We start from the raw sequence: 18,467 nt of genomic DNA, 5'->3' as shown, positions 1-18,467 counted from the left end.
TGGCGCGCACCGCGAGACGCGCATTTTATCGTTGGTGGTAGTGGCAAAGAACATGGAGGGGGTCGAATAGGTACAGCAGTAGCCTGTTACGTCGAATGGCTTCAGTCCGATTATTCACCACTGTCACACGAAGGAAGCCAGTACAGCAAACATCACGCACTTGTTCCATGATTGACAACATGAGAGGTAACTATGAGGGTGATTAAGAGACTGCTGACGATCTAGATAATACCAAAAGGCTGCGTTGCGAAGATCGCTGTCTTGCTGGTCGATTTCAGGGAACGCTGAGTTGAGAGGGCAAGCCATGAAGTTTACACTCAGGCTCAGCGAGTACGGTGGCTCCATCAAGAGCCAATGACGAGATTGCCTGCAGCTCTTGCATAAACCAACCCACTTCATACTGATATGGCCTGCGCGAATTGCAATCTGGCCCTACGGGTCTGGTGTCTCAAGGTGGGCGATGATAGGGCCTCTCGTATACTAACTTCCACGGCGGGATTGAGTGCGTACACATTTCTACATACATCTTGCAGTGCGAATATACCTCGCCCCCGCGGTTGCCGACAGACTTCTCACGGAGAAGACCGCAAGAAGCAACTCCTGCAGTCAGCTCTAGGCCTTTACCCCAGGTCTTTCGTCCACCAAGCGATCCTCCCGCACCGGTCAAATACTGTGCGTCATGGTAGCGGGTCGTTTCGACCCATTTCATCCTGTCTGACCGGTCTAATCTGCAAGTGCCGATGCGACCTGCTCTCCAACTTTTCCTGTCGGCTTCCAGTTTTGCAGAGCCACTCACCAGTCACATCGCGCGCAAGACGATATCAAACGTCATTATCATGGGACGATCTGCCAGCCGGGCAAGTTGGCGATGGCAAAGACATGATGTTTATGACCAAAACAGTGGGTTTCGACACAACTCACTGCAGTAGTCTCTACATGCGGCCGCACACTAGACAATCAAGAGTCGCCCGTGCTCGTCGGAACGGCGTCCCATCTACTGAATTTCATGGCTTTTACATCTGGAGGTGGGGTTAAATCAGGGGTTAGCCTGTCGTCCATTAGCGTTATACCAGCTTTATCCCTGGTGCTTCGCGGATTGACAAACACCACGGCACAGCGGCAAAGCGAACGCGATTGTACGCACGCATCGCAGCTTCGACATTGATTAAGGCAAGCCTCGGGGTCATACTCCCCATTCAGCTCCTGCCAGTTTGAACATGTCGATCCTGATCACGTCAACGGCCTAAAACCTGACCGAACAAATGTCTTCAGATCTCAAGATGCTCCAGGGACTGGCGTACTCCCCACACAGTGGATACATCGGCCCGCTTCTCACCAGATTCCTCTGATCTGGCCTCTCATGCTTCCCTTGCGTATCACGACAACGATGCCTTCGAGATTGATGATCTTTGACAAATCCCTCAGCCAGACATGAACAACCCGGTATCAGACCCTCTTCGCGTCGGTCCGCTTGCACATCCTCGTATGCGACACCGGCATACCGAGCGTCGCCGACTCCGTATGCCGTGTTCTATGCGTCTCTTCACCGTTCAGATCCCAGGATGGTCAGGATGTCAGACTCGTGGCTCGATGACATTGGCTTCGTACAACAGAATACGCCCGGCCGGTACTCTATCTCGTGTGGGTCCAGGAGCAAAGCCGAAGCGCAACTATCCGTCTATGTCTCGGTGGCAGTAATCAAGACAGATGGGTGTAGCCGATGCGCATATGGCTAACCGTTGCTGCATCATGCCGGAGATCAGCCCGATATGGATTCCTTCGTTCGTTTTCGCAGAAGATGGTATCATTGAGGCGAGGTGAAAGCGTGCAGATGCGTGAGACTCGCAGATGTCCTGGTCTATTATGCAATGCCGTCCCAGGACAAGTCCTGCATGCGGTCCTGGTTCGAGTAAACGCCACAGCCAAGTGGCGGCAACGGCGGCGGGGAATCTTCACACGTACCAACTGCCATCACAAAGTCGACGCGTTGTCTCTTGCTCGTACACGCGGAATACAGCGCAAAGAACGTGTTCTCGACCAGCATACATAATAGTCATCTTTGTGTATGAAACGTATGAACCGAAGTTCGTCGATCGATAGAGCGTTTGGCTCTCTGGCTTGCATGCATGGCGCACGCCTAACCCCACCTTTTCCCAACGGTTCCACTTTTCGACCTGATCCGGCTGGAGATGTACAACCATTATCATCATAACCGCGCAGTGCGCGGCTGTCGTTATTATGCTCGGATATCGACGCAATGACTCGAAATGTTCTTTGGGACCGAGGCGGCGATTTGCCGGTTCAGCTGGCTACTAGCGACCCACTGCCTATCAGCTGCCGCGAAAGCTGCGAACTCTATCGTCCCTTGCGACACGCCTTCCCGATTGTGCTACTCAGCATAGTAGCATGTGCACTCATTTTGTGCCGCGCCTACAACAGCGTCGAGCGTGTAGTAGCTGGCTAGTTGACCTTACATGTCGGCCACCACTCATTCATCATCAGCTACTGCAGACTGCTGCGAGGCGCCAGGAACCAAAGACTAGGCACACGCTCGGATGGGGAAAGCAGAGCCTCCTGCTAGCTGAATCCAGTTGTACAGTATACAGGATCGAATCATAAATCCGGTTGACGCCATCTTATGCAGGCTGGGTCCCACCGGCGTGGTTCGGGAATGCCAGGTGATGCAGGTCTCAACACAGCCGCCAACCGCACGTCAGCAACCCACCTTCAGAATTTTCAGGAACGTCCTTCGGCCTACAGGAATGTACAGTAGCCGGGCACGCGCTCGCCGAACTCACCGGAGGACCAAATCAGACTCATCAAAACGAAGGTTGACGGACTGTCCTTGAGGCCAGTCAGGATTGATGTTCGCGTGAGCCGCTTGGAGCGCGGCGGGAGTCTACGCACGACCACATCCGGAAATACATCTACAAGGTTATTCATTGGATGCAGATTAACTTTACCCTCTTTGATGTGCATTACTCCGTAGTCTACAGAACTGTCCCGGTTGTGAGCGATTGGGTTTACCAAGTGGCCACCTTGTGTTCTTTCTTCGTCGCTCAATGCAGGGACCCAGCATCCGACCGAGCCTTATATGCATGCAATACCAGGGGTTTCGTCACCCACCCCCTTCAACGTCTGCATCGAGATGGAGTGGACCCATTTCCTCAAAACGAGGATAGATGCGTTCAGCGAAAAGTCTAGACTCGCCAATCGGATTGCAGATCGGCTGGGGATGGAGAACCATCCCTGTATACGCTAGCTCAGCCACTCACCTCTTACCGAGTCTGAACGGAGTCGCTCTTCAGCGGCGGGAGCAGGGGCATGGCTTCCCCGAGAGCTGAAATCTCACTAGCTGCCTAGTCTAAATCGTTCTATCCAAGGCCATTGTGCACTGGTATGACCAGCCGACTTATTCTTGCACGCGACTGCGGCGGTAGAGCTAGTAAAATGGGACCCTCTGACAGTTCCGTCATCACGCACAACATGTTGCCTGGTGTGAGCGGGTACCACTTTTGCCTTCACTTGGATGCCGGTGCTGGCGTAACCGACTGCTCTGTCATTAGTTGGAAACTTTCTTTTGAACAACCCTCCCGCTTCTCCATCCTACCATTGGTGAAGTCGTTTAGCTACTTCTTCCTCCTTTACTCGAACCAGGTACCACAGCGATAGTACATACTACACTTGGTGCGACGTCAAACGCCACCAGATCACGTAAACTCACATTTCTACACTTCCTTTTAGCTGGCTTCTTAATCATACATCTTGTCTCACCTGGACCTCTCTTTTCACCATCGTCCATCTTCCCACGCACTGAGCTTTACATCCCTTCACCACTTCTCATCATCCAAGACATAGTGAGAGCACTCTTCCAAAGCTATGGATAGACCGCAAGTTTCGATACCACCCGTGAGTAGTACCATCAATATCGCATACATCTCCAACATGCTGACCCCAAACGCTAGGCTGCGAATATCCTTGGTGTAGGTTTCTCTGCTCCACCCACGTTTCTTACTTGAGTCATGATACTGACATGCGATCTCGTTCTCTAGACCCTCGGCACTGGTGAGTACCTCCGAACGTTTTGTGGCTAAGGACTATGCTAACTTGAGTAAAGTGTATGCAACCCCACGTCAAGCCCTTGTCCCCACGAAGCAGTTGCTAACAAAGGTCCGATTGTAGTTGCTGGTGTATACAGATCATCCCACAGTAAGTGCCACACGCATCAACATCGCACAGCACAGTTCGCTGACTTCGCCGAAGAATATGGACCAACTGGCGGCGGAAGAGCACCGAAGGCCTCCCAGGCACCATGCTGATACTCTGGTCAATTTGTGCGACACCCCACATGAACGAGCCCGGTCGACTCAGCTAACCGCATGATGCAGGTGGTGTCCCGTTTGGAGTATACGCGATTGTCCAGGTATGCTGTCACCCACCTCGTAGTCTGTCTCGCCTTTTACTCACGTGTGATTAGAACTTCAACTTTGCCCTCAAATTCCAGCCTCAGGCTTTTGCCAGTCTCACCCTAATCGCATGGGGCCAAACACTCTACTACCACAACAAATGGCGGGTCTGGACAGCTACTCTTGCAACCATCGCTCTTGCAGCTAGTTTCGGTATCATGGAACTCATTCTTATTCTGACACTGCGCGTAAGTCAACCACCCATTCCGAATCTCCATCCTGTTGAAAGCGACTAACGACATACCGTACAGGGCCCATACAGCCGCGGTGTCGAATGGCCCATGATGCTAATGGCCATCTCCGCATCCGTCATCCAAGTCGTCGGCCTGATCCCGCCATACTTCGAGCTCGCCAAGCGCAACGGCCGCGTCATCGGAATCGACTTCTGGTTCCTCACCATCGACTACCTCGGCGCCTTCTTCTCGCTCATGGCCGTCGTTGCGCAGCAATGGTTCGATGCTCTCGGCGCTAGTCTATACATTGCTTGCATGGTCCTCGAGACTGGCATCTTTGCGAGCCAAGCGGTCTGGCTATGGCGTGTCAGGCATGTGCGCAAGGAAGCTAAGAAGGCGGGCAAGACGTACGACGAATACGTTGCTGAGAACAGCGGCAAGAAACTGCCGAGGTGTGGGAGTGAGGAGACGTTTGTTGATGTTGAGACGGGGTGCGAGAAGAAGACAACGATTGGAGGTGGAGAGTATGATGCTGGCACGGCTGAGAAGGCTGTCGAGAAACCATCCACAACCCAAGAGGAACGCATCGATGCCACGGAGGCGAATGCGACACCCGCATCGGCACCAACAGCCACGTTAACGCCCATATTCGCGTCGATGACAACATCGCCATCGCAAGACACACTCCAGGCTCCCCCAGCTGCCGTTCTGAAGAACGACACCTCCGGTTGAGCCCTCCTTTCCACATGTTCCTTTCCTTCAGATAACCCTCGCGTCGCTGTATCTACCTATTCCGCCTACTTCATATCCTGTACGATACCTCACGATGGCGATCACGGCGTATCATCTCTCTTTTCTCATTTCAATCTGGCGGCAATGGTCAAAAGCTCTTCCTGCTCCTCCTCTGGTAGGAGGTCAAAAGCTCATCTCCTTTTTTTTTCATCTCATTACCAAAAGTTGCTATCAACTGGGTCGGTTATCTGCTCGCGTTTTCTGGATGGGGTAACGGGTCTCTCGGTATGCGTTGGTATGACGTGGTATGGCCTGGCACGGTACGGCTTGTATGAGTAGGTGTTCTTGAATGATAATACGGTTAACCTGAAAATGAGCGTCCCAAAGGTGGAAGCTGTGTCTGTGTATCTAGCTTAGAGCCAGGGAGTTTGTGCGTGATTGTGGTGATTACGGATGATTATGGGAATGTCGTAGAACGCATGTGCTATTCATCCTGGCGCGAGAATTGAGCAAGAGAAGGGCTGGCGTCTTCCGCTGAGAATGCCGCTTGGGTCTTTGCGGGCGTATATGGGATTGATTCTTTCGTATGAGATGGCGGTGATTGCGATGGCTGTATCTACGTAGAACATTTGAGGGAATGAAAACATAACGTACACGTACTATTCCTTGCTGATGTCGCGACACTCGTCCGCCATAACGTCAAAGTAACGGCAGGCTCCTTTGAAGTCGACCAAGTTACAGACTTGAATCTAGGGAATGAGCTCTCAGTACTCAAGTCTTGTAGTGTGGGAGAGACCGATGCACGCGCATATGCTTGCACCAGTAGTCAGATGTTTTGGCAGGCAAAGGGGCGGTATTGTGGATGCAAAGAACCACTGGTATGATCATGCTGAGCATCATGGTAGTAGATGAATTGCGCATGGTGGATGGTGTCTTGAGAGTTGTGCTTGTAAGATGTTACAATCCGTCGATGTGGATGAGAGTTAAAGAGGAAGTAGGGACGAAGCAGAAATTGGGAGCACCGCGGCGTTTGTGGAGATGAATATACGGTCTGCTTTTCAATTGGCAGAGTCACCGCGACAAAGCCTCTCACCGACTATTTGGACAGTGGCCTGCGATCTTTCGCAAAGCAAGAATTAGTCTAGGGAGACGGTATGGCTCAAAGCGTCGTGGGCGTAATAAATTTCGGGCGTTTAACCTGTAAATAGTCATACGGACACCAGGAAGCTCACAGTTGACGCCATCCCAATAGCCCACCAGATACGCCCAGCAACCAGATCTTGAAGGCTACGCGAGGCACTGGGTACAGGCGAGCCTGGAGACGACTCAACCGAGCATACTGTCCCGTCGGGTTCGGTGCTAGCGATAGCACTCGTATTGAAGAGCAGCTCAACCCATTGAATGTCAAACCATGCCTCTTGCCCGGTTCCCATACGCCCCGAAAAGGTGCCTCCGTTACTCCAAAGGCTCAAGATGATCATGCTCTCTGTATCCGGTACGTTGACTTCCGTATCAGCCGATTGCGCGCCGTTCATGTACCAGGCGCTTTTCCCAGGTACCCAGTCCAGCCTGTAGTTGTTCCAGTCGGAAGTCGGCTTGTGAGCCTCCATTGACACGTTGAACGTTGCACCATCAATGGGATCTTCAGTGTCTGGGTCAGCGGTGGGTTGGTTGGAGTAGTGCACTTCGTCTGCCTTTCCTCCGGTCGGTATCTCTATGTCCGACTCATTCGTATCGTCATGGTACGTGAAGAAAGCCGCAACTGCGCCGCTGGCTCCATTGATGCGCGCGGACATGCGGATGGAGGCGTACGTGACGTTGTATTCCGCGAAATCTAGTTCAGCGGCCACCTGGCTTCCATCCGAAAGTCTCGTCGTGTGTAAGGTAAGATAGGTAGAGTGTTCTTGCGACGCGTCGCTGTTTTTGCCTGTGGGTGGTTAGAGATTAGGAGAAAAAAAGAAAGAGAGACTCCAGCTTACTTATTGACACGCGAGATGGTTTATAGTACATATCCACCGTATCCTCCCTTGACGACGGTCTATACCAATCTCTCGCATTCCAGCCCGAGACCCAGGGAGCGGCTTCAATGATCTTGGACTGGCCACTGGCTGATTCTGTGACCGTGTGACCCTCTCCGTAAGACGAGGCAGAAGCCGCATCGCCATTGATATCATCATGTAGCTGCCTGAAGTCGTAGAAGCGATGGAAGTCGTATGTTGATGCCGTAGAACCATTGGTGGAGAACCGATTACATTCCGCAGCGGCCTGGGCGAAGAGAGAAGATGTGGCGAAAACCAAGAAAAGAGCTGAGCTGTAGAACATGACAAACACCAAAGGTAAGCGCTTGGGATCACAGCAGATGAGATCTGCAGTTGTCACGACGTAGTAGTCGGACCAGTTTATACTACATACGTGCAGAGGTCTCCTTTTCGTAATCTTGTGGTGTGAATGTCACCTGGATAGGCGTGGGAGCGAGACATTGGCAGTAAAGGCGTTCAGTTTCTCAAATTCGACTTCTGACGTTGCCTCTTTGGAGCTTTGTTGTCAGCGTGCGGTATTACAGGGCAGTGTTGTTGTTTAGGACCAGTTTATAATAAGACAACATGGCAAATGAGGCGTGCAGAGTATGGTGGCTTGGTCGTGGCGCCCACTTGTGTTTGAACAAATCAAATTACGCTTGCAGGCACGAGCCGTCTTGGCACCCGGTACCGTACCCGAAGATAGAAACCGTTTTTCTCCCGCCCGCTCCCATTGTCTGGATGGAAAAAGAAATCAGACACAAATTCAGCTACTCCCCACGAAACTATTAATATTGAGAAAGCGGCAGAGATCCTGGCAACAATCACCGATCGACTTTGCCGTCCTCCAGTCGAGCTCTGAAGCTGCCCTCGTGGGGTCCGCCACAACAACGCCTACGTCACCCGCGCGACGTCCAACCTCCTGCGTCTCTATGACCCTTCCTGAACATGCTTGCATTGCTGACACGATCTCCTTGACAGAATTACCATCGCCAGTGCCTAGATTGTACGCGTGGAAGCCGGGTCCCACCCGTGCCTCACCCACAGCTTTGAGGGCAGCAACATGCCCCAGAGCTAGATCGCTGACATGGATAAAGTCGCGCATTGCCGTGCCGTCCCTAGTATCCCAATCGGTGCCGAAGATCTTCAGATGCGGCGTTTGGCCATTCATGACTCGTAGCAAGCTCGGCATGAGGTTGCTGGGTGCTGTCCTAGGTTCTTCACCTAGTTTGCCAGAAGCATCGCAACCTATGGGGTTGAAGTAGCGCAAAGCCACCACAGACCACTCTGGGTCTGAGATGGCCAGGTCGTTCAGAATTGCCTCGCACATCCACTTGGAGCGGCCGTATGGATTTGAGATCGCCGTGCAGCCGCCCTGGGTAATTCGCTTGTGACCTGCCACGTCGATCCATTCGCGGGTTTCGTGCAGGCAATGATTTTCGCTTATTCGCAGCCCAGTTTCGGGTGTGACCTCGCCATAAACGGCGGCGGATGACGAAAAGATGAGTTTCTTGATGTTCAGACTATCCAATAGCGAGCAGAAGGTGACCATGCCTGCTACGTTGTTGGAGTAGTACCGCAACGGCTGCTGGATGCTTTCGGAAACGGCCTTGTGTGCGGCAAAGTGGATGACGCCTTCGATGGCGGAGCCTGACCCAGCGCTATACCGTTCCATAATGACAGACATGGCACGATTGTCTCGGTAGTCGGCTTCGTGGAACGCAACTGACGGTCTCAGTGAGGCATTGCGAAAATGATCATCTCGCAGTGCCTTGATACGGTCCAGTGTTGTTAGGTACGAGTTGTCCAGATTGTCGACGATCACAACATTATAACCAGCTCTGAGGAGCTCCAGCGACGTGTGGCTACCGATATAGCCCAATCCACCAACCACGAGTACGCTCTGTGATCGACGATCGTTGTATGTTCCCGAATCGTAAGACTGGAGCTCGTCGATGTCAGAAGCAGGGGTACTGTATCCTGAGAAGATAGTTGAAGTAGGTGAGGAAGGGGATTCAGCTCCAGAAGAGGAGTTTGAGTGCACTTTGAAGTAAGACATAGTGTTCGATAATGAGCGTGGTATCGTCTTCCACTGTAGTCTCTTGCATGCTTTATATGAGTTGCGTTGTCTTCACCTCCACCAAGTCCCCAACTCCCTCCTTACCTTCGATGGCTCTCCGAGCTGTACTTTCAGATCTAGACTCCACATATCCAGTATCGAATGCCTTCAGCTCGACAGCATCCTCTCCGTCGAAAGCCTCTTCAAATCGATAGCCTGAGCGCCTTCTCTCCAAGCTGACTACATGCGCTGTCAATATCTGACTACTCATTTGCTTTGTCCGACGGCCAACCCGACAGGCAGTGTGTTGTATAGCGGCCTGTCTATCGTGGTGTTCTAGAAACGTGTCAGCCACGGTTAATTGTTTAATGTGCCTCGCCACAATATAGCGGCGTCACGTTTCCGGAAACGACGCATGTTTGGTGCGATCCAGGCAGCACTTCTAGGATGGGAAATTACTATGCGTACATGTTGACAATGTGGAGGTTGTTGTTACGCAACATCAACGTCCAGAAGCAATGCCTGGTCAGCCCTTTGCTCGTCTAGCACCTGGTATTGCAGGGTGGAGATGCGTAACGCCAGTATTAGTGGGGACATGGGTTTCGTGATCCGGTTGGTCGGGCGTCCCGAAGAAGATGAAGGAGACATCGCCACTTTAGCCACCTGCAATGCGTACATCTACTCTTAGGTGACGAGGCCTCGCCCTTTCCGTACCATGACTTCTAGATGTTGTCATAGCTTACAAGGTATGTAGATTCCACCCAATCCATACCGTTCTTTTTCATGGTCCGTTGCATTAGGCTAACTCAATTGAGGCGTTCGTGGCGGGCCGAAGCGACATATACAACAACCTAGCGCCATGCACAAGCCAAGATTCCGGTGCCTGGCGATGTGCCAGAACATCAGGGTACGATTTTCATGCTGAATTCAAATAGCTTCTGGAGCTGCGGTGTCCCAGAACGATATTGTGGCGCAAAGCTGAAGGCGTAGCAGTGCGTGGTGTTGAGTTGTCAGAATGGCGAATGCAAAATCGATATTCTCGCAATTCGTTCTAGATCGACGTGAAAGATGTCTTCAAAACAGTGCGAGAGCCATGCTGTATCTTCTTATAGACCCATAGTCAACGTCGACCTTTCAATCCGTTCGTTAGTTGTTACCCTTTTTCCAATCAGTGCGCGACCGAGTCTTGTCCATCCTTACCTTCTCCAAAAATGGGTGCGACGCCTGTCAATCCGTTCATCGATGTAGACGAAATACTACCTATCCAGACTACATATGCAGAAAGTCATCCTGCGGTAGAAGCAACGATAAAGCCTAATCACCATGATTTGCCACAACCCCGGCCTGCTTTCCTCTCCTATCGTTCCTCAAGATCGGTCAACAGCTGGGATGACCAACCTCCACCATATCCATATGGAACTCCTGCATCATCGACAACGAGCCTTTCTCAATCCAGTAGCGATTCGCTTCCTCTTCGTCAGGGTGTACCCAAGCGAGACCGACGAAACGTGTTCTTCCGTGCCTCTACAACCATGAAAGAAAGGATCTTCAGCCATGTTCATCCAAGAACGCTATGGCAGATGATCGATATCCGCGAGGTGTTTTGGCCTTTCACCTGGAAGAAGTACATTATCCTCTTCGTGGTGGCAGCACTCGCCGTCGGGGTTGCAATCTCGGATCACTACTTTGGCTGGATTAAGAAGTCCATGGAGATTACGCGAAGCAACATGATACCGGTTCTCATCATCGTCATCGGCCTCGAGCCGATCATGATCACGGTCATCTTACTGGTCGCTCGCGTACCATCTCTCCACCCCGCGGTCGGCCCGCCTGTCGAAAGGGCTGCTCCGGATGTCGAACTCGACGTAGAAAAAGCTGTTTGCATCGTCGAAGCTACGCCAGCGCACCGCACTGCACTCGTTATTCCGTGCCACAACAGCGACCATGAAGCCACAAGCAAGGTCCTCAAGAGTGCCTTTGTTCACTTCCGCCCGCAAGACATCTTCGTCGTCGACAATGGCCGCACAAGACATCCAGTCTCTCCAGAGTTCCGCAACTTCATCCGAAGTGAGCATCCAGACATCAATTATATGTGGTCGCCTATTGGTAGCAAGAACGCCGCACAGCTCGTGGGTGCCATGGCCGCGAAGGACTACGACTGGATCATGACGGTCGACGACGATGTCTCCATCCCAGCAACGTTCCGTCCACCCATCGACATGATGGATGATGTTACGAAGGGCTGCGCATTTCCCCTAAAAGCCGTTGACGCCAATGGCGACGTACCACTTTGCCTCGTAGCATGGCAAGACTGCGAGTACAAGATGAGTGGTCTCACCAAGCTCGCCGAGTCATCCATCTGTGGAGTATTGTACCCACATGGTGCGGGCTGGTTCTGCGAAAGAGATACCCTCATCGATCTCATTAGCAACTACCATTCCATCGATTTCATCGCCGAAGACGTCAACACCGGTCTTTCCATGCAGAAGATGAAGAAGCGCATCGCATTTGACGCAACGTGTGTGCTCGAGACCGAAGTTCCCACTACCGTCCTTGGGCCAGGTCTCAACTGGTGGAACCAACGTTACCGGTCTTGGGAGATGGGTCGGCATGGACGTCTCATCGCTTTTGCGGACCGTATGCTGCTTTCTCTCAATGGACAGACAACACCATGGGGCATCTTTACGCAAAAGTTCATCCACCTCTACTCCATCGCCACCATCATTGTGGATTGGGTGCGCGTTCCTGTCTTCGTCACCATGGGCGGTGATCCAAACTTCTGGCGTCTTGGCCTTCCACTCATGCTCGCTGCCACAATTCCGATCCTCGTTTTTAAGTACTGCAACGCGCGGCACCGTCCCGATCTGCAGCCCCGGTTTTGGGCTGCCATGACCTACCCTTTGTACAAGCAGCTTTACAGTCTCGTTTCCATCTTTGGTGCTATTCGCGCTGTTATCTTCTACGCTGGCGGTCACAAGAAACCAAAGACCATCAAGAAAATGATCAAGGATAATGATGCTAATGCGGTGTGGCTTGATCCTCGCTTCGAGAGCAATCCGGCGTATCTCGCTGATGAAGCTGAGGCTCTTCTTGCTTCTGGCAAGGAAGATGGCAGCAACAAAGTTCCTGTCTCCGTCTACATATCTCCGGCGTCTCCGTAATGAGGTTTGTGAGGAGTGAGACGCGCTACAACATCATTCCCTTTCCTTGGCGTTCTAGAGTTGCTGCCTGATGTCTGCTTGTACTGATACGATACCCTGTCCTGCTGATACTAAATCAATCCAAGAATTAATAGAGCAATACAAATTTGCATGAAAGTTGTTGACTGAATGACGTATCTAGTATTTAAAGTCGTGGACACAGGACACGCGGAGAGCAACCTCGGGACGCGTCGGAGCGCGTAGCAGCTTAGCGTGAGGGACACAGACCACCCAGGTTCTGTCTGCAGTCGTGCACGTCACCGACACCTCACGAATGTGAAATCTTCGACAGCCAACATGATCCATCGCGGGATGAGAAGCTCATAGCCTCATAGCGTCTCGCGCGGTTCGTCTCTTGGGTCTCTCGGTGTTCCCTTACAAGCGGTCATGATGGTTCTCGCGCGCTGATGTGCCGATGAATAACCCCGCCGCCTTCGGCAGCCATTCTGTGTCCGAAGGGCTGAAGCTTACTTACACTACAATATCGAGCGGCGCCCTTAAACATCGCTCGTGCAAGCTACTATAGCTGCAAGAGATGCGCATTTCGTCCGTTGTCAGACACACCACCCATGCTGGATCTTACATATCACAGAACTCAAGGCAGCATTGTAGGCATCAACAATCAGCGTTCCTGTAAGCGGATCGGATGTTTTTTGCGCGTCCGACCGGTTCGACGGGCCTGGTCTCCACTTTCCGGTAGATACAAGGTCGTTCAGGAACCGTGAACGTTCTTCCCCGCGTCGTCTACGTACACCGTTTATATCTCATATATATCGTGCCTGTCTTTGCAGTTTCACAATATCGCAACAGATCGCATGGACATACGAAAGAATGGCATCAAAGGATCAGATACCGCAGACCTTCACATTTCACCATGCCGACCTAGGTCCTATGGCAGGCATCGTCACGTCCGACCACGTTGTTCAGTTTCGCGCCGTGCCATACGCCACCATCCCCGCTCGCTTCAAGCAGTCTGTTCTCTCAGATACGCTTGCGGGCAAGAGAGACTTCACGGAACATGGGTATGACTTGCCTTAATGCTTCCCTGGGAAGAGAAGCTAATACCCTCAGCTATGCATGCCCTCAAGTCTTTGGTGTCGACACAGTCGGCGGCGGTAACTTTCCTGGTGAAGTCTTTCCGCACGCAACGGACGAGTTGAAATGTGCCATCCTCCAGGTCAACGTACCGCTCTCATACCTGAAGGAGCAGCCACCCTCTTCAAGACTACCTGTATCGGTCTACATCCATGGGGGAGGCTTCGTTCTCGGAAAGATTGACGAGCAGCACAACACATCTCTCATGGTCGAGCAGTCGATCCTTGATGCCCGACCCATTATTTCCGCAAGCGTACAATATCGTTTGGGAGCGCTCGGGTACCTACATACTCCAGGAACTGGGAACGCAAATCTCGCACTAAACGATCAACGAAATGCGCTTCTTTGGATCCAGAAGTTCATCGAGGGTTTCGGAGGAGACAGGAAGAGAGTTACCGTATTCGGCGAGTCTGCTGGCTCCATGTCAATATGTGCCCACATGCTACGCCAACCCCCGTCTTCAGGTCCGCTTTTCCAAAGAGCAATTCTAATGTCTGGTATTATCGGGCCAACCACAGTACCACTATCACTCGAAAACGCAGACAAGACATACATTAAATTCTTGAGAACAGTAGGGATTGAAGAAGAAGGCGAGGCAGGTCTGGAGCAATTACGTCAGGTGGACGTACAAAAGATCGTTGAAGCATCCGCCGCGCATCGAGCGGCTGGCGATATGTGGCTTTCGGTTCAAGATCCTGAATGGTTTGGTGAGGAAGCGGGTTCTGTGACATGGGACCGCATTCCCGAGTTGCTTGGCAAATGCGAGTGGGTCAACGAGATTATTCTAGGTACTACAGGTTTTGAGGTGAGTCGATGCTTCTCAGCCGTACTCCCAGTGTGAGAAGCTTATCATAGTATACAGGGCGTTACGTTAATGTCAGAGATTGCTACTGTCAGCCCGGACGCCTTCCTCCAAGGCATTGCAACTCAGCTGGGCGAGAAGAGCGCAGAGCTTATTGGGAAGGCTTATGGCATCTCACCAGGGATTGACAAGAACGTGTTCCTAACGGCAGGCGCACGTTGGGTAGGCGACGTCGTTTTCGATGGTGAGACATCTTTCGCAGTGCACAGCATGCATAGCTAATCGTTATAGCACCGACTCACCAACTCGCACAATATCTCACCCATCATACGAACAAGAAGGTCTATCGGTACGTCTTCGATGTCCGCAATCCTTTCGCCACTAGTCCCTTCTGGCAGCAAGCGCATCATTGGGTCGACGTCTACTACGTGTTCAAAACGTACCAATTTCGCTACCCGTCACAAAGACTCAAGGACATCTCTACCCAACACGCACGAACTTGGAACAGATTCGCGAATGGAGAAACACCGTGGAAAGAATACAGATATACCGGCAAAGGCGACGAAGTGGTGATGGTGGCAGACGAGAGGGATGGCTGGGTAGAGAGGACTGTTAAAGAGCATGAGAAAGTTGTGGACAACAGCTGGCGGAGGTGTGAAGCGTTGGTTGAGAGCTGGGACAGCATGCGCGGGAAGCATTTCTCGCCGTTCCAAATCGAGCCAATGAAGGCGAACAAGACAGCCTAGATTAGATGATAAGGATATCATCCGGTGCTTCTCCATCATTTTGAGTCATATGGCGCTAGGCTGGATTACACTTAGTGTCCTCTTCTTCCGGCGGAAGACCCTCCGAGTCATCTCTTCTATCATCATTCTAAGTGTACAAGTATCCGCAAGACTGTTCTTGTATCCTCACAATCCTTGCACATCTCAAAATGAGCTCCCAACAGTCCTCGACACCGTCTTCGCGGTTCGCCCTTATCACACCTCGACTCATTATTGTACCTACGCCATTAGCTATCTCAATACCGGCTTATGTCACTCTTTTCGCGAACCTCCTCGCCGATACCTCTTTCTGCGAGATGGGCTTTGGCGACAAGTTTCCTGTAATGAAGCGCACGCAAGAACAAATGTATGAGTCGATCGCTACACGCGACATTGCACAGTGTTGGGAGAAGAGAGGATTGGGCACTTTTGCAGTTGGCTGGCGACCGAAAGAGTGGTCCGATCATTCGATGGGTCGGTCTTTAGAAGATGCGAGCGAGAAGGTCCGGGTAATCGACGAGAGCGAGATGGATAACGTGTGCCAAAAACTCGGCACCATCGAATGGCTAGGCTATGCAGGCGTCCGAGATGCAACCACAACCTCGCTTCCCCCACGCGATGATTCTGACGATCTACTACCACCATGGGAAGAGATGGTCGAAATGCTCTACGGTGTTGCGCCAGCGTATTGGGGTCAGGGTGTAGCTCGTGAGGCCGCAGAAGCAGTTATGCAGTGGGCGGCGGCGGAGAAGGGCGTGAGAAGGTTCATCGCCGAGACAGAAAAGCCCAATGCGAGAAGTGGAAGAGTGTTGGAGAAAATGGGGTTTAGGAAGAGTGGTACTAAGTATTGGAAAAATGAAGATGAATTTGAGTGGGAGAGGGACGCTAAGAGCCTTGACTAGGCAGTTTTGTGTTGAGTGCACACAATCTAGGGTCGTAACGAGCTTAATGCAGCAATGTTGCATTTGTTATATCCTTTCTGGTGTCTCCATCTACTGATGAGCTGTTGTAGGTATTCAGGCCAGTCCGCTGTGACTTCTAAGGTTGCTCTCAGCAATGCCTTCTTACCCTTTCTCATATAAGAAGGACGGCAAAATGGCAAGCTCTCATCGTCCTTCTGCCTGCTCGAGAAGACTCTTCACTTTCTTCACCCTGAGCCACTCGTCTACCTCTTTCTCGTCTGCCTCATCTAGCGTTACAACCTCTCCTGGTGTACACCAGCTAATGTTGCGATCGCATACAGTCACCTGAACGCGCCGCTCTTGCTGAACCAGGAAGCCCTTTATCAACCACTTCCCCACACCGTCAAGGACGTCCCAGTCATTTGAACCAGGCTCTAATCCAAAACTTTGATGCGCCATACTGATGCAAATCTGGCACAGGAGCTCACAATTGAGCAGAGGCCGTACTGCAAGCCTATCGAGCAGCTCATCTACAGACCGTAGGGTGGGCACACCGGTTTGACAGTTAATGCTAAGTAGCTCCTGGATAGATACGATCAGCTGGATCTCTCGGAGAGAAGTACAAGCCACTGCAAGCTCGACCATTGGGCTTCTTGGAACGGATGACGACTGAGACACATTTTCAATACGGAAGACTAGGTTCTTTACCGCCCGCAATCCATCACCATGAGGGATCGCAGTCAACGCGTCGTAGAACCACGCGCCACCGTCGTAGTTTCTTTCACCCTTCTCAAGGTTGAGAACGATCCGCTGCGTGCATTGTAGCATGTAGACAACGACCTCGCCCTTCAACTGTCCGCATATGAAAGCTAGAGCAGGGAGTGAACTTAAGAGATAGCTGGAACGTTGCATGTATGGAAGGAACAAAGTCCTCTTGCTCTTGTTACAAAGCGTCAGAGAGGATGGATAGTCCCACCGACAACAAGCCTGGTAGTCATGCCAATCATCCCACCCATGGGGGCGACGATCATGTCGGCACAGCAGTGTAGGTCCATTTGCGAGAAGATAGTGGTGATAAAAAATCTTTCGAAGTTCAGCCGGTAACTGTAAGAAGCGAGGGAAGTAATGTGGTGGCTCATATGGTATATAGCCTGTCACGGCCGCGGCCATGTCGTTGAAGGCTGCGCACTCAATCGGTTCGATGCCGTTCTCATAGTAGAGCCAATCGATGACAGGACCCGAAAACTCTCGAAAAGCCGCTACTTTTTCGTCCGGCCAGATGTCGTAGTCGTAGGTGAAAGCCAAGTACTCCTGTGTCATATCTACGAGATCCTGAAACGCTAATCGGTCGATAGGTACTAGGCCGTCCGTATTTTGGTGCATGTACGACAACGCGGTCGGAACGTCACGCGAAAAAAGTATCTCGAAGGAGCGCTGGTCGTCACGAAGGAGCTCGCACCGGCAGTGCTGCCATAGATGGATACAGCACCATGGACTATAGAACGGATCGTACCAGGTCGCCATGTGAATGAATACAGCGTCGCTGAGCGAACTATACCCCATGTGCCCGTAGACTAGCTCTAGAGCATCTGGCATATATTGCTGGTAATACGGGACGAATGGCTCAAAACTACACTCGTGGTTGTCTTTCAGGTATCTTATGCTTGCCTTCGCTATCTTGGCGAACTCCCTATCTGCCGATGCTCTGCGGAGGAATGGTTCGTAACGAAGACACCAAAAACCTGCAGAAGATAGATCGTGGAAAGCTGTGGTGAAGTCTTCGTACAATGGGAGCACAGAGAAATTGGAGCTCTCCACAGCTTGTGTGAGCGAGTCATCCAGCTCGTCGTCTGCTGTGGTGTGGGACATGGAACCGGTCTCGTACTCGATGAGGTCTGCGATACCCTCGAGAAGTGAGTGGTCGTCGGATTGGTCCACGCACACATCGATGTCTGTGGCTTTTGCGATGAGGAGCATGTACTCGGAAGAAACAGCTTCCTACCATCAAAGATTAGTCAATTAGGCGAAGACGTTTGAGTCCAGTACATACTTCTACCTCGTAATGTATACACTTCGGCATATTGGATTTTCAATCTTGGGTTGAGAGTAGCGACTCGTTGAGCGAGAACAATGCAGTAGGTGGATATGGTGATAGACATGGCGCTGGAGGAGACTGAGCACTGACGATTCAGTTTAGGCAGCAGACTACTTAGTTATATCAATTCGCAGCCGCTCGAGTGAATTTACCAAGACACC

General features: G+C 51.7%; 8 protein-coding genes across 8 annotated transcripts; 5 read left to right on the top strand and 3 right to left on the bottom strand.

Moving 5' to 3' along the window:
* The first annotated feature begins 195 nt into the window (after positions 1-195).
* On the top strand, positions 196-1,378 carry BKA58DRAFT_242779 (uncharacterized protein). Its single transcript, XM_046166712.1, has one exon. The coding sequence runs from the start codon at positions 406-408 to the stop codon at positions 1,033-1,035; it is 630 nt and encodes a 209-aa protein (XP_046022262.1). The 5' UTR covers positions 196-405; the 3' UTR covers positions 1,036-1,378.
* Positions 1,379-3,879: 2,501 nt separating this feature from the next.
* On the top strand, positions 3,880-5,371 carry BKA58DRAFT_443365 (uncharacterized protein; the record flags this gene model as incomplete). The annotated part of the gene is made up of 9 exons (XM_046173973.1): positions 3,880-3,909; positions 3,966-3,983; positions 4,053-4,065; positions 4,118-4,143; positions 4,199-4,209; positions 4,264-4,334; positions 4,389-4,423; positions 4,478-4,654; positions 4,718-5,371. The coding sequence occupies 9 exons, from the start codon at positions 3,880-3,882 to the stop codon at positions 5,369-5,371; spliced, it is 1,035 nt and encodes a 344-aa protein (XP_046022261.1).
* Positions 5,372-6,579: 1,208 nt separating this feature from the next.
* BKA58DRAFT_405061 (concanavalin A-like lectin/glucanase domain-containing protein) lies at positions 6,580-7,693 on the bottom strand (the record flags this gene model as incomplete). The annotated part of the gene is made up of 2 exons (XM_046171888.1): positions 6,580-7,298; positions 7,351-7,693. The coding sequence occupies 2 exons, from the start codon at positions 7,691-7,693 to the stop codon at positions 6,580-6,582; spliced, it is 1,062 nt and encodes a 353-aa protein (XP_046022260.1).
* Positions 7,694-8,100: 407 nt separating this feature from the next.
* BKA58DRAFT_463061 (uncharacterized protein) lies at positions 8,101-9,631 on the bottom strand. Its single transcript, XM_046174872.1, has one exon. The coding sequence runs from the start codon at positions 9,446-9,448 to the stop codon at positions 8,156-8,158; it is 1,293 nt and encodes a 430-aa protein (XP_046022259.1). The 5' UTR covers positions 9,449-9,631; the 3' UTR covers positions 8,101-8,155.
* A 1,586-nt stretch (positions 9,632-11,217) lies between these two features.
* On the top strand, positions 11,218-12,609 carry BKA58DRAFT_414028 (uncharacterized protein; the record flags this gene model as incomplete). Its single annotated transcript, XM_046172460.1, has 1 exon — positions 11,218-12,609. One exon carries the CDS (start codon positions 11,218-11,220, stop codon positions 12,607-12,609), a length of 1,392 nt encoding a protein of 463 aa, XP_046022258.1.
* A 930-nt stretch (positions 12,610-13,539) lies between these two features.
* On the top strand, positions 13,540-15,291 carry BKA58DRAFT_322638 (Alpha/Beta hydrolase protein; the record flags this gene model as incomplete). Its single annotated transcript, XM_046167863.1, has 4 exons — positions 13,540-13,670; positions 13,720-14,548; positions 14,606-14,789; positions 14,837-15,291. The coding sequence occupies 4 exons, from the start codon at positions 13,540-13,542 to the stop codon at positions 15,289-15,291; spliced, it is 1,599 nt and encodes a 532-aa protein (XP_046022257.1).
* On the top strand, positions 15,183-16,313 carry BKA58DRAFT_242645 (uncharacterized protein). Its single transcript, XM_046166711.1, has one exon. The coding sequence runs from the start codon at positions 15,480-15,482 to the stop codon at positions 16,209-16,211; it is 732 nt and encodes a 243-aa protein (XP_046022256.1). The 5' UTR covers positions 15,183-15,479; the 3' UTR covers positions 16,212-16,313.
* BKA58DRAFT_242644 (uncharacterized protein) lies at positions 16,314-18,467 on the bottom strand. Its single transcript, XM_046166710.1, has 2 exons — positions 18,262-18,467; positions 16,314-18,209 (listed from the first exon to the last, which is right to left on the bottom strand). The coding sequence occupies exons 1-2, from the start codon at positions 18,289-18,291 to the stop codon at positions 16,416-16,418; spliced, it is 1,824 nt and encodes a 607-aa protein (XP_046022255.1). The 5' UTR covers positions 18,292-18,467; the 3' UTR covers positions 16,314-16,415.

This window comes from Alternaria rosae (assembly GCF_020736505.1).
Source record: "Alternaria rosae strain MPI-PUGE-AT-0040 chromosome Unknown BKA58scaffold_9, whole genome shotgun sequence".
Taxonomy (NCBI): domain Eukaryota; kingdom Fungi; phylum Ascomycota; class Dothideomycetes; order Pleosporales; family Pleosporaceae; genus Alternaria; species Alternaria rosae.
This window is presented reverse-complemented; position numbering and strand designations above follow the sequence as displayed.